We start from the raw sequence: 13,922 nt of genomic DNA, 5'->3' as shown, positions 1-13,922 counted from the left end.
CATTGTCAGCTCCTGCCGCTGCCGGCCTGTGTCTTCCACAGGAACTGGCCCTTGCTCCCTGTCTCCTGTGTTCCTTGTTCTCATTATCTGCTGAGATACCTACCTCCCCCATGCCCCGAGTCCTGACACTCACTCAGACCTCAGCCATCAGGGCCTCTGTGTTGTAGGCACTGAACCCCAGGGCAGCCCTGGCCCCTAAGCATGGAGCCCAGAGTGACTGGCCCTTGGGCTGTCATTATGGGAGGGTTCTGTGTCCAGGTCACATGGCCTGCAGCCTGGGGAAGGGCAGAGCTGGGTGGACAGGAGGAGGGTAGTGCCAAGGTCCCCCTGCATGCCTTCTGGTAGCCTGTGGACACTGCGACCTCACAGGGCCAGGCACGGCCAGTGACCACAGCTCCCAGGACTGCAGGCACTTGGGAGGCCTGGGCATAGTGCAGGCAGGCCTGGGAGCTGCTGGGAGCCCCTCCCCAGTGGGGGCAGTGTCCCGGTTACTTTCCAAATGAGGAAGCTACTTTGCTGACTTCCTGTCTCGGCCAAAGGGGATCAAACTGCTGACAGGACATTCCTTGTGATGAGGACAGCACCAGGGAACTGAATCCTAGAGAGGAAGGATCCGGCCCCGGTGACCGTGCTGGACAGAGCTGCCTGCAGCCCAACTCATGTTGTCCCTGGCCTTGCCCCTGGCACCACCCTCGGTCACAGCTGGGCAACATTCTCAGTGCCCACAGGTTGGTGACCATGGAACACTCAGAGAAGGACCCTCAGTTCATGCTCCCGGGTCCAACAACTCTCCCTGTGCTCCCCTCCCGAGAATGGACACTGCCCCAGCTCCTGTCCACTGGAGTCCTTTCTGCCTCTGCTTCCACATCCTCTGTCCTCCACCCACACATGACAATGACCAGTGTTCAGACCAGTCTGGACACTCTTGGTTGGAGCCCCAAGAGACCAGGAAGGGCCAGGAGCTGTTCTGGATCTGGGAGAGGTTTGGAAACCAGCAGACGAGATCATCCCACACAGCATAGACGTGGACCTCGCCGTACTGGGCAGTGAGGGAAGGAAGTGGGCAGGACCTCTGTCCAGGCCCCATGAACAGGCCTGTGTCCCCACCAGTCTTCTCCGAGGAAATGCTTGGCTGCAGAGAAGATGAGTGGTCTCACTGTGAATGTTCGCGAGAGCCCTGACACAGTGAGGATACTTACTTACGTATTATTTTTGGTGAAGTTTCTTGCTTTTAAAGAGTTTTCTTATAACTTTATTTTATGTTTAGCTAAGTACCTTGTGGAAATTCAATGTTTATTTCGGCCACACCTGGCTGTGCTCAGGGTTTATACTGGCTAAGGGGTCTCTCCCAGAAGTGTTTGGGGGATTATGTGGTGCCAGGTATCAAACCAGAATCAGCTACATGCAAGGAAAGTACCTTAACTTGCATGGTTCAAAATTTAATAATTTTAAACATTCAAATTTATCCATCTGTACTAGATTGGCATAAAAAGTAAATTTGCTAAATTGAATTCATATACTCATGTTGATTGAATATATTTTCAACCAAAAGGGAACACAATGGATCAAATATCTACACCATTTGGGGAGAAGAAATGTCAGTTCTTCAGGATCTTTTTCTGCTACAAAAATACAAGAGAGGGCTGGGGTGACAGCTCAAAGGATTTCAATACTCGAGTGCTCAAGTTTCAGTTCCAAACACTCTGTGGTCCCTGGCATCACCAACCAAGACCTGAGCACCAAGCTGGGAGTTTCCCAAGCAGCACTGGATGTGGCCAGCAGGTCATAAGTAAATAAATGCATTAGCCAATAAAAATAGAAAAGTTTGGGACCCTAGTCCAAGGAAGTTTGGGACCCTAGTCCAAGGAATGATGAATAACAACAGGTGATGTCTTTAACCTCAGTTCAGCATTTTTTCATGAAGCCACAAGCTCACATCTTTCTGAAAACTGAGGTGATTTCATAGCAAGTCAGAGAACTGGTGTGAGGTCTTGCCAGCTTCTATCCATTTGGGAATCATGGACCTGGTCCTGTGTGGCCAGAGAGCCGACACCTCAGCTGGGAGCCTGCTTGCCTCCTGGCGCCTTCAGTCTTGCCTGAACCGGGGTAACCCTGCATTCTGCCCTCAGCCCCTCCTACCAGTCATAGGTGCCTTTGGGTGCAGGTGGTGGGAGCACCCTGGAAGAAGGTGGAGTGTCCTTCCTCCTAGAGGTCTGCTGGGACAACTGTGGGGAAACTGCACCATGGAACATGTAGGAACAGATTCATGACCTCTGACAGTGGTCACCCTCGTCTGGGGGCCAACACACCCATCTCTCTGGTTCCAGTCAGGCAGCACCCACAGCAGTCAGGCCTGGAGCTGTGGGTCTCCAGGGCCTCAAATGTTCATCCTGGGAAACCGGGGTTCAAACTGGCCCCCTCAAGCCTCCCCTGGACTAGGGACCACCACACCTCACCAAGGTAGCACCACACGCAGGCCGAGGCTGTCTGCACTCAGCACACCAGACATGGAGCTCCTGCCACTGGTCCTGACTGCATGAGACCTGTAACACCTGCACCTGCAGGCTGAGCTGCTCTCAGCAAGCCCCGCCCCCCCATCCCCAGCACTGGGGTCAGGTGCTGGCAGGTAGTCACGGGCAGCCAGGAAGGAGAGTAGCTTTGATGCAGACAAGAAGCAGCTGTGGTGGCTCCTGCCCACCCAGAGGAGTCCGGCTGCAGGGAGCATCACTGTCCTGCAGATCCCTTTCGGGACTTGATATTGGTGGTGAGTGAAAACCACCAGTAGGGTGTGTACATTTATGTGTGCTGTTCAACTGCCCTTTCTTTTATAATGGAAAACCTTTTCCAGTTTGCTGCAGTCCCATTCAGGTGTACGAGTTCCGAAGGCTGGTCTCTTCAGGATGAGCTTCAGGGGCATGAGGCAGCAGCAGTGCAGGGAGACTAGGTGTGGACCTTCACAGGATGGTGGTGTGTGCATGTGTGATGTGTGATACATGTTATGTGATGGTTGTGTGCAACAGGAGGCAGGGGTGGGCTGTGGGTAGGACTGGCCTTCAGGGAGCCTGGGAGCCTTATTCTGCTTGCATGTGCTCTCACAAGACACCCTCCTGGGGCACACACCCCACCAAGAGGTGCCCCTGGGCGTCCTTCTTCCCAAAGGCTCATTGGTGCCCTGCCAGGGAAGCAAGGAAACCACGGCAGGAAGGAAAGGCATGGATTGTAGGCTCTGCCTTGGGCCTAAATTTGGCTTTGCTAGGAATTTTCTGAGCTGTCTTGGACTTTTCTTTGTCTGTAGGAATCAGTTTTCTCTGCACAAGGACACTGGGACCAGGGGGCAGGGCTGAGGCTACTGACAGGAAGGGCTGAAAGCCAAGCACCCCCCTACTGGTTGGTTAAGCAGGACAGCACCCCCTGCAGCCACCCCCCACCCACAAAGGGAGGTTCCCCAGGGTGCAGAAAGCCCCTTCTACGCTCACTCTCACAGGGGAGCAGACATCCAAGTCTGCTTTTGTTTTTGTTTTGAGGCCACACCTGGCAGTACCCAGGGCTTACTCCTGACTCTGCACTCAGGGATCATTAGGACCTGGGTCAGTACTGAGAGTCAAACCTGGGTGGGCCAAGCACAAGGCAAGAGCCCTGCACACTGTCCCATGGCTCCAGACCTCCAAGTCCCTCAGCGCTCAACTCTGTTCTGTTTGTGACTTCCCATTTATTTTGAAGAGGTAAGCTGTGGGGCTGTTGTTGGGGGGGGGGGGTGGATGGGGAGTGTCACCCTGGCTCCTCTATGGAGAGCAGGGTCACTTTAGGGAAGATGCCAGAGTTTGTCATCTTATTTGGACAACTGCTGTGTCTTGTCCAGAAAGAGATGCCTGCGGGGGCACACAGTAGAGTCTGTGCAGGACCGTTGGTGTGGCCTATGGGCAGCCTAAGCCATGGGGTGTGCAGGAGCACTGACAGCCCTTCCACATGGAATATCCGGGTTATCCTGCCACTGCATTCAGCACTTATGGACAAAGTGAGGGACCTCCCCCAGGTCCGGCATCTGAGAACTCTGAAAGTTGTAAGACTTCTCCTTTCTTCACGATTTTCACTCAACATGAACTTTCAGAACATGCATCTTTTTTGCTGCCAAGACAAAAGGGCAGTTTCCACTAAAACGGTTTTGTGAAGCAAGTCATCGGGTATTTTCATGCACAGGAGAGACAGAGAAAAAGGGGAAGGGAGGCCAGCACTGCAAGAACCACTTCGGGGACCAGGTTCTCAAGAGTCTGGGAAGAACCGAGACTTCTGGAATTGAGCGCCATCATTCTCCTATGGGGAGTTGCAGCCACTAATTGGAGAAGCCACTTCTGACAGGCCCTGCTTCTCACACAGCCTCCCCTCCCTTTCCAAACACCCTGGGCCCAGGAGCTGAGAGCACAGATCACAACTCAGGGTAAGCCAGCTTCCTAGGGGACCAGCCTCACGGGCAGCCCTGGGGGCGGCAGGAGCAGCCTGCCGTGCCAGACAGAGGGGCCAGGGCATCTGGCCCCAAGGTCCACTCAGCAGCCCCGCTCTGGCCACGCCTCCACTCTTGGGCAACACAGCCGGGCTTTCGAGGCTCCTCCTCTCAGAGTCCCTCTCAGAGAGGCATCTGCATCTCCTTCGGCTTGAGCTGCTGAGGGAGCCATGCCTCCCTTGAGGAGCCCTTCCCGGGCACAGTGCCTGCTGGGTGCCATGGTGCTGTGGCTGTCCCCTCCTGTGAAGTGTGGTGAGTGCCAGGGCTTGGGACAGTCTGACTTCTGTAGACCTGGGAGAAGTACTGATGAGGAATTTAGGGTGAGGCGCAGAGGGAAAAATATGACCCTTTGGAGAGAATTCTATGAACTATTATTTGTTTCAGAGCTTTGAAAATTAGAGTTGTTCTAGAGAGAGGCTGCTTTATGTAAAGAACAAAGTGTGACTAATAAGACCCTCATGAGAATGCATTAATTTTCGCATGAATTTCTTTTATTTAAGTGCTCCAGATGTTAAAGCACATTGCTTTCTAAATAGATTAGTTCTGCATTCTATTGTCATACTGGTAGAAGATGATGGCTGGGAAAAGTTTCATCCATCAAGCAAAAATGTGTACTCACAAATAGAGTATATTTTCAAAACAACAACTAAGGCATTTTAGAACCAGTAAGCCTAGTTATAAATGCAATGCCTTACTACTGAAACGTCCAGAACCTTTTGTAAAGTAACGAGGAAGGAGAAAGGTTGAGGGAATGTACCAGAACTAAGGCCTGTTGCTATGGGAATCAACTTTGTTATGCCACTTCAATAGAAATTCCTTAATCAAAGTGTAAGCCAGCCTCTTTTATCTGAAGGAATCAGTTGCTATAACAACATAAACTATTAATGAATATATTCCCTGAAACAGGTATCATGGTATCAGAATAGAGGATTTGAGTTGCTTAGAGGAAATCCCAACACTTAGATGATAGCCAAGTGCTCACCTGGCAGATGCAAAGCTCTTGTAGTGTCTAATGTAGGGAGAGAGCTCGGTGGCAGGGAGGTTGTGTGGTTCCGAATGCTGTGGGCAGTATAGCACCTCACTCCTGCCATTCTCTCCTGCTCAGACTGCAGCCTGTTCCCTGTCATCGCTCACGGCTCTGGCCAGGACATGAGCTCATTCTTCTCCTTTACCACTGTGGTGAAGTATGAGTGTGATGAAGGATATATTCTGGTTGGAGAGCCCAAAATCTCCTGCAGAAACTCACACTGGTCGGCCTCAGCACCCCAATGTAGAGGTAAGGTGGCTACACTGGTTCCCTGGGGAGCCTCCTGCCACAGGCAGCATTGACCTTGGCACTCTCCCTTCCAGTCTTGCACGCCTCTCCTCCCCTCCTTCTTCCTTTCTCCTTTCTTGTATAGTTAATGCATGATTGATTTCGTATGAATATCCAGCAACTTCATCTGGCAGCCACCACTGCCGCTGCTTCTAGAGATTTCTAGAGGCCATGTTTTTGCCTGAGCTTCACACATACGAGTGGTCACGGTTCTCCCGTTATTCATCGATTTGCTCGAGCAGGCCCAGTAACATCTCCATCGTGAGACTTGTTGTTACTGTGTTTGGCATATTGAATACATCACGGGTAGCTTGCCAGTCTTTGCCGTGGAGGCGAGATACTCTCGGTAGCTTGCCAGGCTCTCCAAGAGGGGTGGAGGAATCGAACCCAGCTCGGCCGGGCTGGCTGTGGGCAAGGCAAATGCCCCAACGCTATGCTATCGCTCCCAGCTTCACACAAGCTTCTTAAATACCATCCAAGGAAGCTGGGGGCATGACTTAATAGACCTCTTGCCTTGTCCCTGTGCATCCCTGGGGTCAATCCCTGGCCCCCGTGCCATGTGATCCCTGAGCACTATGAGGTGGGGCCCCCTCAATCACCACAGAATCAATCAACAGATAAATAAGCAAACTCTGACTCTGACACACCTCAGTGTGCTGGTCAGAGTCAACCACAGTGGAAACAGGTCAGTAGGTGTTACCTCTTCCAGGCCCCAGCAGGGACTAGCCTGATGCCCACGCAGGGGTCCTTGTGCTGGTGTTTCTCTCCATGGCCATGCGGAGCCAGCACCTGCACCAATCTCACGGGGACACGGCTCAGTCTCAGGAAAGGCTGCATGGACGTGTATGCACGAACCAGCTGGATTTTGTAGGAACTGAGCTCTTCTGAAAAGTGCTCCTTCACCGACCAGCTGTTGGTGGCATGGTGCCAGCTTTTCTGTGGGGAATTAGCTAGGGGTTAGCAGCATGACGGGCAGAGCAGAGCTGTTCACATGCAGCCTGTTCAGATGCAGCACTCGTCACGTGTGGCCCTCATTTTGAGAAACAAAAGTTTGACATCCTGTAGGATAACAGTGGTTTGTCCTTTCTGCCTTGCCACAGGGAGCTGAGGTTTATTGGATTACTCCCATGCAGTGCTCCCATTCCTCTGTGTTTATTTGTAACCTCTTTCTGTGTGCTCTGCTTCCCCAGCAGGTCAATCACCTTTATCTCCTAATCACTCTGTTAAGTTGTAAATATTGCTTTTCTCTTCTCCTTGAATCCTTTGCATAGTTAATTCGGAGCACTGTCCTCATTTATAGACACAGTTAATGCTCTGCTTTTGTTACTTGGGAATTAATTGACTCCGAATGATACTCACTCTGGGGGATATATTTTCTCGGCTTAAGCCTCAGTTGCCGTTTATTCCATTCTCTCCACGCACCTGTTCCAATCTCACTAGGCTCCCCATTCCAGTCTATTCCAGTCTCGCATTGCCCCTCATTCTGATCTCCTCCCGGCCCCCTTGCTAGCTCATCTCTCGGAGCTCCCACTCACCCACCACTTCTCTCTCTCTCTCTCTCTCTCCTCTCTCTCTCTCTCTCTCTCTCTCTCTCTCTCTCTCTCTCTCTCTCTCTCGTTTTCAACTCCCTCCAACTCCCACTACCACATCTAGGTCTGGTAGCTCAATCAACATATGAAAGCCCTTTGCTCAAGTGAGCCAAGTACCACCCAGGGTGTGTTTCTCCTTTCCTTAGTTCAATAACTTAATTAACATCTTAATTCTACTTCTTAATATTAGTTATTTTGTATGGACACAGTAAGAGATATATTAAGTTTGTAGGGTGGCTCTCCTGGGGACATCTCACTATAGATCCCAGACTACAGTGCGCAGGCCAGATTAATCTTTCCTAATGCTAGCAGGTCATGACAGAATTTGTTCATGACCATATTCTTAACTTATAGTTAAGCATTATGGCGCTTTGGCCTGGCCCATTTTGATGCCAGGATATCTCACAGCTTGCCCTGGGTCCATTCAGTCCCTCATCGGGACCCTGCTTTTGGAGTGCTAGGAAGAAGGGCAACTGAGGCTTAAGTCAAGAATACAGATGCCCAGGAGTGAATATTATTTGGAGTCAATTAACTCCCAAGTTACGAAAGCATAGCATTAACTGTCTTCTTGTGTCTATGCAAAAAGGATGTTGCTCTGAATTAACTATACAAAGGACTTAAGGGAAAGATATTAAAGCAATATTTACAAGTTAACAGAATCTGATTAGAAGATAAAGGTGATTGACCAGTTGGGAAAACAGAGCACAAAGAAAGAGGTTGCAAATAAACACAGAGGAATGGGAGCACTGTGATGGGAATAACCCAATAAACCTAAGCTCCCTGTGGCAGGCAGAAAGGACAAATCAATGTTATCCTACAATATCCCAGCCTGGGACAACTCATCAGTCTTTCCTTGAGGTTCAAAATTTTTGTGTCCTGCTTCAGAAATACTCACCTACAACAAGGTCCTAGATTATCTTCCAGGACTTAGTTTTTTTCATGGATTGCTGCTGTGATATGCTCACTGATGACTCCAAATCCACTTGAAATTCCTGTGCTTAGAAGATAGGTGGTGGGCAGTGGAGGTGCTTTCCCTGTGGTGATCTGAGCCTTTCATGGAACCCGGGTGTGGGCCTACCTCTGCACTCACAGAGACTCACACTCAGTCTTGAGCGAGAGCATCAGTGAAGTTTTGGCCCACCTCAGGCAGCACCTGCTTATACTGGAGATATGAGTAGATTCCAAGGGTCTTCAAAGAACCCGCTCCCCTGTAGGGCCTGAACATTCCATGCCTTCTCATCACACAGTGTCGTGGGAGACATATGAGTGACATGAAGATAAAGTGTGTGGCTGATTCAATAGGATCATTTCTGGCCAGTCTCAGCCCAGTGGTGCTTGGGGCCACCAGGGCCACTTCAGAAGTGCTGTGGGCAGAACATATGGTGCCAGGAATCCAGCCCCAGGGTCACACCTGCATGTGCCCTGCCATAGAGCCACCTGTCCAGTCCTGAAATGTGCCTGCTTTACAGTGAGAGACCACCGCCACCCCCCACCCCCATGGTGGGTGAGTCAATGTTTTTGTCCTTTTGATGTTAGAACCTTCCATGGTCCCATGCGTGCTCAAGAAGGAAAAGTTACACCCCAGCCCTGAGCATTTCTAGGGAGGTCTGGGCAACACTGGGCACTGCAGGACTGAGCGGTGGTGTGTCCTTTGGCTCCTGCATTAAACTACTGACCCAGCTAGCCAAAAATTGTCAGGAGAGGTCCCCATGCTTAATCACACCCTAACAACAGTAAAGGACCTAATTTGCCACTATCGTCTCCATTTCACACAGAAAGGTATTACTGGTAAAAGAATGGAAGCAACCTGCTTCAGGCCTGAAGTGCGGGTGTGAGACGGGGCAGTGAAGGGATCAGGGTCCAGCAGAGTAGCTGGGTTGGACCTTAGCCAGGCCACCAGATGCGCCCAGGCCCTCCTGCATCCACGTCTTCTTTCTAGCAACATTAGCACACCTGGGGCCATAGAAGGTCCTAACATTGAAAGGTCTGTTCAGGGACCCCCACACATGACTGGAGGGGAAGCCTTGGCAGGTGCTGTGCTTCAGGGGTGAGGTGGCTCTCCCATCAAGGCCTCCTTCACTCATCAAACCTTATTCCGGGACCATCCCGGGGGACCCACGTTGCACTTCCCTTGTAGCTCTGTGTGCAAAACCACAGATAGCACATGGACATCTGTCTGTGGAAAAGCGCCAGTATGTGGAGCGGGAGAATGTGACCGTGCAATGTGACCCCGGCTATGACATGGTTGGCCCACAAACCATCAGCTGCTCAGAGAACAGGACATGGGACCCAGAGGTGCCCAGCTGTGAGTGGGTAAGTGTACACACGGGGTGCCCCACCACAGGGGAGTGCGAGTGGGTGCAGCACAGAGCGCTCTGCACAGAGGAGTGAGCGGGCTTGCTGCCACTCTGGCTGGCCGTGCTCTGGAGAGTGTCCCCAGGAGTCCCCAAGTGTGGAGTGTCGGCTCTCCCAGCAGGCCCTGGGAGAGCCTCACAGTGGGTCCCCTCACAGTGTGGGGCTCTCACACCTGCCCTGTGTCTTTCAGGAGGTCCATACAGGCTGTGAGCCCGTGGCTGCTGGCAGGATGCTCATGCAGTGTCTCCCGGACCCCCAGGATGTGAAGCTGGCCCTGGAGCTATACAGACTCGCCCTGGAGATCAAGGCCTTGGGCAGGCGTGAGCCACTGGGAGGAGACAGCTAGGAATCGGATATAGGCTCCAGCTGCCTCTGCATCCTCCAGTGGAGAGAAGCACCTCTCCTTGGCTGCCACTGGCCTCTGAAGGACACTTGCGAGCGGGCCCATGGCCTCTATGCTGAGCGGGACCCTCCCTCAGTCTCTGCTCCCGTGTCTTGCACTGCAGGGACAGAAATAAACAGTTCTGCTCACAAAGCAGAGTCTGGTCTTCTGTGACTTCGGAGTCCAGGCAGAGCCTTGCTGAGGCTTCTCCCTCCACTGAGTCACCTCAGGCTCACAGAACACATTAACCTGCACCAGAGACCCAGGCCTGCTCCCCTAAGTCTTACTCTCACAAACCCATGGGCCAGCCTGCTGCTCCCCACCCACCCCCGATGGCTCAGCCGCAATGGAATTCTTCCTCCACAGAACCTGCTGTGACTCCTTCAACCAGCTCCCCTGCCTCCAGGCTGTTGGAGGTGAGCAGAATGAGCAGGGAAGGACCAGTGGCATTGGTACTTCCCAGGAGCGGGTCTCATCCCTCAGGGGACATGCCCTAGGTCTGCATCTCCAAGTGCTAGTCTGTCACAGGAATGGGGTGATCCTTCTGGGGAGATGACCCATGGCATTCTACTGCCTGGGCTGGGTATGAACTGACCACTGATTGAAGGTGTCCTTCTAGTGTCTGTGAGAACACTGAGGTGCAGAGGAGCCAGGTGGGAGGGACCCCGGGGAATCCTGCCCTTCTAGGGGGGTGTCTCTGCAAGGACCCTCAGCTCTGGGTGTTCCAGTGTTCTGGGGAGCCTTACCTTGATGGAACTCTGCCACCTCCAAACCTGGGCTGCCCTCAGGTCTGTTCTCTTAAGCCTTCCTGCTGGGGGTGGACACTGTGTACTGAGAAGATGGACCATCTGGCCACTGGTGTCTTCCCAAGAAGACCACACCGAAGGCCAAGGCTGGCAGGCAGCGCAAGGATGGCAGGAGAGAAAACAGGTCTTCACCCCCTGGACAGTGCTGTCTCTGGCACCCGGACTGGTTTTCCTGCCTGACACTCTCCCTTTCAGACCTCCCGCCTCACAAATTCATCTCATGTTTCAGAGAATGTTTCAGCTCCATCTTGAGGTTTCACTAGCCAAAATGCATGAATGTGCCCAGGTAAGCGAAGGCCCCTCCCACACCGGGTACTGACTGCAGATACCCATGTGTCTGCATCTCCACGGGCAGAGGGTCTTTCTCACCTGTGTGAGTCACACTGTCCTCCTGTCTGTAGCTCCACATCAGTGACACGGAACTGCATTTGGGAGTGAGACAGACACCTAGACCCCACAAGGGAGCTTGTGATCCACAAAATGAGTATCTCCTGCCTCAAACAGTGCTTCTGCTGAGCATTCCTGTGGAGGCCACACATACTGCAGTCCCAAGATCTGGCTCCAGACCCTGTATTTCATCTCCCATGCAAAGGAACAGCTCCACTTCTCTCACTCTCTCCACTATCATTTCACTGTATCTTTTATTGGCTCCACTCTGTCACCTGGGCTCCTCCGTCTCCCACAGGGTGTCCTTGATCTTTATTATTATCTTCCTTCCCCTTGGATTTGTGTATTTATCAAAACTGATCCATAGAAATTATCCAAATGTCCAATAACAGATGACTGGATTAAAAAAAAACAACTGAGGGGAGTGTGTGTGCGCATGTGTGTGCATGTGTGCATATATACACGTGTATACATAAGAAAAGAAAAAAATCATCATGCATTTTGCCACTCCATGGATGAAACTACAATGCATTATCTTGAGTGAATCAGCCAGAAGGTAAGAAACAGATACAGAATAATTTCTCTCATATGTAAATATGAAACGGCAGAGCCTGGCAAGCTACCCGTGATGTATTCGATATGCCAAACACAGTAACAACAAAGTCTCCAATGGAGACGTTACTGGGCCCGCTCGAGCAAATCGATGAACAACGGAAGGACTGTGACTGTAAATATGAAAGCCCATAGAGGGGCTGGAGAGATAGGCTAGTGGATAAGGCAGTGACCAACCTGGGTTTGACCCCTGGAGCCCCATAGTGTCCCCTGAGCATACCAGGAGTGATCCCTGAGAATAGAGACAGGTGTGACCCCAAAGCAAACACAAAAGAGCCCATAATAAGGGAACAAATAATAAATAAAAGTCACACAACCCAAGAACTGTCTATAGAACAAGGCTTACCAGGGCAGTGAGGCCTGGGAAGTGCGGTGAAGACTATGAGGGGAGACCTGAAACAATGGCGGAGGGAAATGGACACAAAGGTGGTGTTGGAATGTATCTTCATAAAACCCTGCCATTGAGAATATGATCACTATCACAGTCCTCCCATTATTCATCGATTTGCTCGAACGGGCCCAGTAACGTTTCCATCATGAGACATGTTGTTACTGTGTTTGGCATATCAAATACGTCATGGGTAGAGAAAATGATAAAATTGATAAAAAGAATGATAAAAAAAAGAATAGTGGCCACATAGGGAGTTCACACTGGAAGGTCATGCCAGGAGACCTGCTGGGAGGGAGGGCTGTCCTCTGCACACGTGTCTTCTCGTCACTGCTCAAATACCGCATCTCAGCGCCTGGCTTCATAAACTGCAGATCACAGTTCCACCTAGTTTCATGTAGCTGAATGTAAGGTCTTTGTAATTTTTTAAAATTTACGATCATCATAAAATTGGTTCTATACCTATTTTATGTAGCCAGGGTTATATAAAAATTTCTTAGACAATAAAGAGTCTTAATCGAAAAAGTTTAAGAAGCCCTGACTCAGAGAATTTTGGGCATTTCATGAGCTAAGAGTAGGTACAAAAGATCAACTCACACAGCTCTGAGGACTGTGGTTCCTTCCGTGGTGCCACAGGTGATCTTCCCTTGGGATCTTATAGAGGAACCCAGTTTGAGGAAAGTGCCAGGCATAACCAGGATAATCCTGAGACAGAGCAAAGCTGGAGGACCGATGCCGCTAGTTTCCAAGACTTATAAAACTCTGTTAAGCAAAGCAGCATGGAATCAGTAACAAGCAGAAGCAAGTGGATTATGCAGTCCAGCAGAGGACCTGGTTTAACTTCTATTTATTTTCATTTGCTTTATCTTAAAGGCAACGGTGTGATGGTGAAAGACTTTTATCCATTCACATATCCTAGGTCAGCTGGAAAGAACTGTGTCTTACACTCCCTCACACTCACCCAAACAAGATTTAAAATGCTTCATGGATCTTCATGTGAAAGGCAGAAAGGTTGGGCACGTGGGAAAACGTCTTCACAGTTGTGAAGTAAATATTTCTTATGTGGAACATAAAGCATATTATAAAAGAAAGTTACAAATTGTCACATATTACAACAACCTTTTCTGTTTATGGGGGGCAACATTAAGGCTCCAAAGAGACCAATGAGCACATTAAAAGATGCTCAACATCGTTAGTCATTGGCGCCTCAAATCAATGACATTCACTTCCCTCTGAGATGATTTTCTGTTCATTAAATTTTGAGCCACATGCAGCCACTCCTGGCTCCGAGCTCAGAAATCACTCCTGGCAGGGACCATATTGGGTGTCGGGGATGGGTCAGCCGCATGCAAGGCAAGCACCCTGCCCTCGTACTGTTGTTTTGATCCAGCTGCAATATTTTTTGTAATGAAAAATAACAAGTATTGAGAAATGGTGGTGGCAATGTGAAGTCATGTGACTGCTAAGAAAAGGTGAGGCAGTTCCTCAACAAGTTACATGGGATCCTGTAGTTTATGTCTACGGACTACATACTAAGAAAGTGAAAGCATGACTTCCTAAGAACACTGTATTACTAGGGCCTCCTGAGCA

The 13,922-nt window shown here is 50.6% G+C and overlaps 1 protein-coding gene across 1 annotated transcript; it reads left to right on the top strand.

Moving 5' to 3' along the window:
* Positions 1 to 4,239: 4,239 nt before the first annotated feature.
* LOC130020148 (apolipoprotein R-like) lies at positions 4,240 to 10,354 on the top strand. Its single transcript, XM_056110807.1, has 4 exons — positions 4,240 to 4,750; positions 5,604 to 5,774; positions 9,540 to 9,715; positions 9,948 to 10,354. Exons 1-4 carry the CDS (start codon positions 4,669 to 4,671, stop codon positions 10,101 to 10,103), a joined length of 585 nt encoding a protein of 194 aa, XP_055966782.1. The 5' UTR covers positions 4,240 to 4,668; the 3' UTR covers positions 10,104 to 10,354.
* The last annotated feature ends 3,568 nt before the right edge of the window (positions 10,355 to 13,922 follow it).

Source organism: Sorex fumeus, unplaced genomic scaffold (genome assembly GCF_029834395.1).
Source record: "Sorex fumeus unplaced genomic scaffold, SorFum_2.1 ptg000010l, whole genome shotgun sequence".
NCBI lineage: Eukaryota > Metazoa > Chordata > Mammalia > Eulipotyphla > Soricidae > Sorex > Sorex fumeus.
The sequence above is the reverse complement of the archived record's forward strand: the minus strand, read 5'-3'. Positions and strand labels throughout refer to the sequence as shown.

What these genes read in the sequence shown, in the direction of transcription:
- LOC130020148 (XM_056110807.1), top strand. Translation starts at nt 4,669, where the DNA reads ATGCCTCCCTTGAGGAGCCCTTCCCGGGCACAGTGCCTGCTGGGTGCC. An exon ending in CTCAGCACCCCAATGTAGAG is followed by an intron (nt 5,775 to 9,539) that starts GTAAGGTGGCTA and finishes CTTCCCTTGTAG; the next exon opens with CTCTGTGTGCAAAACCACAG. An exon ending in AGGTGCCCAGCTGTGAGTGG is followed by an intron (nt 9,716 to 9,947) that starts GTAAGTGTACAC and finishes TGTGTCTTTCAG; the next exon opens with GAGGTCCATACAGGCTGTGA.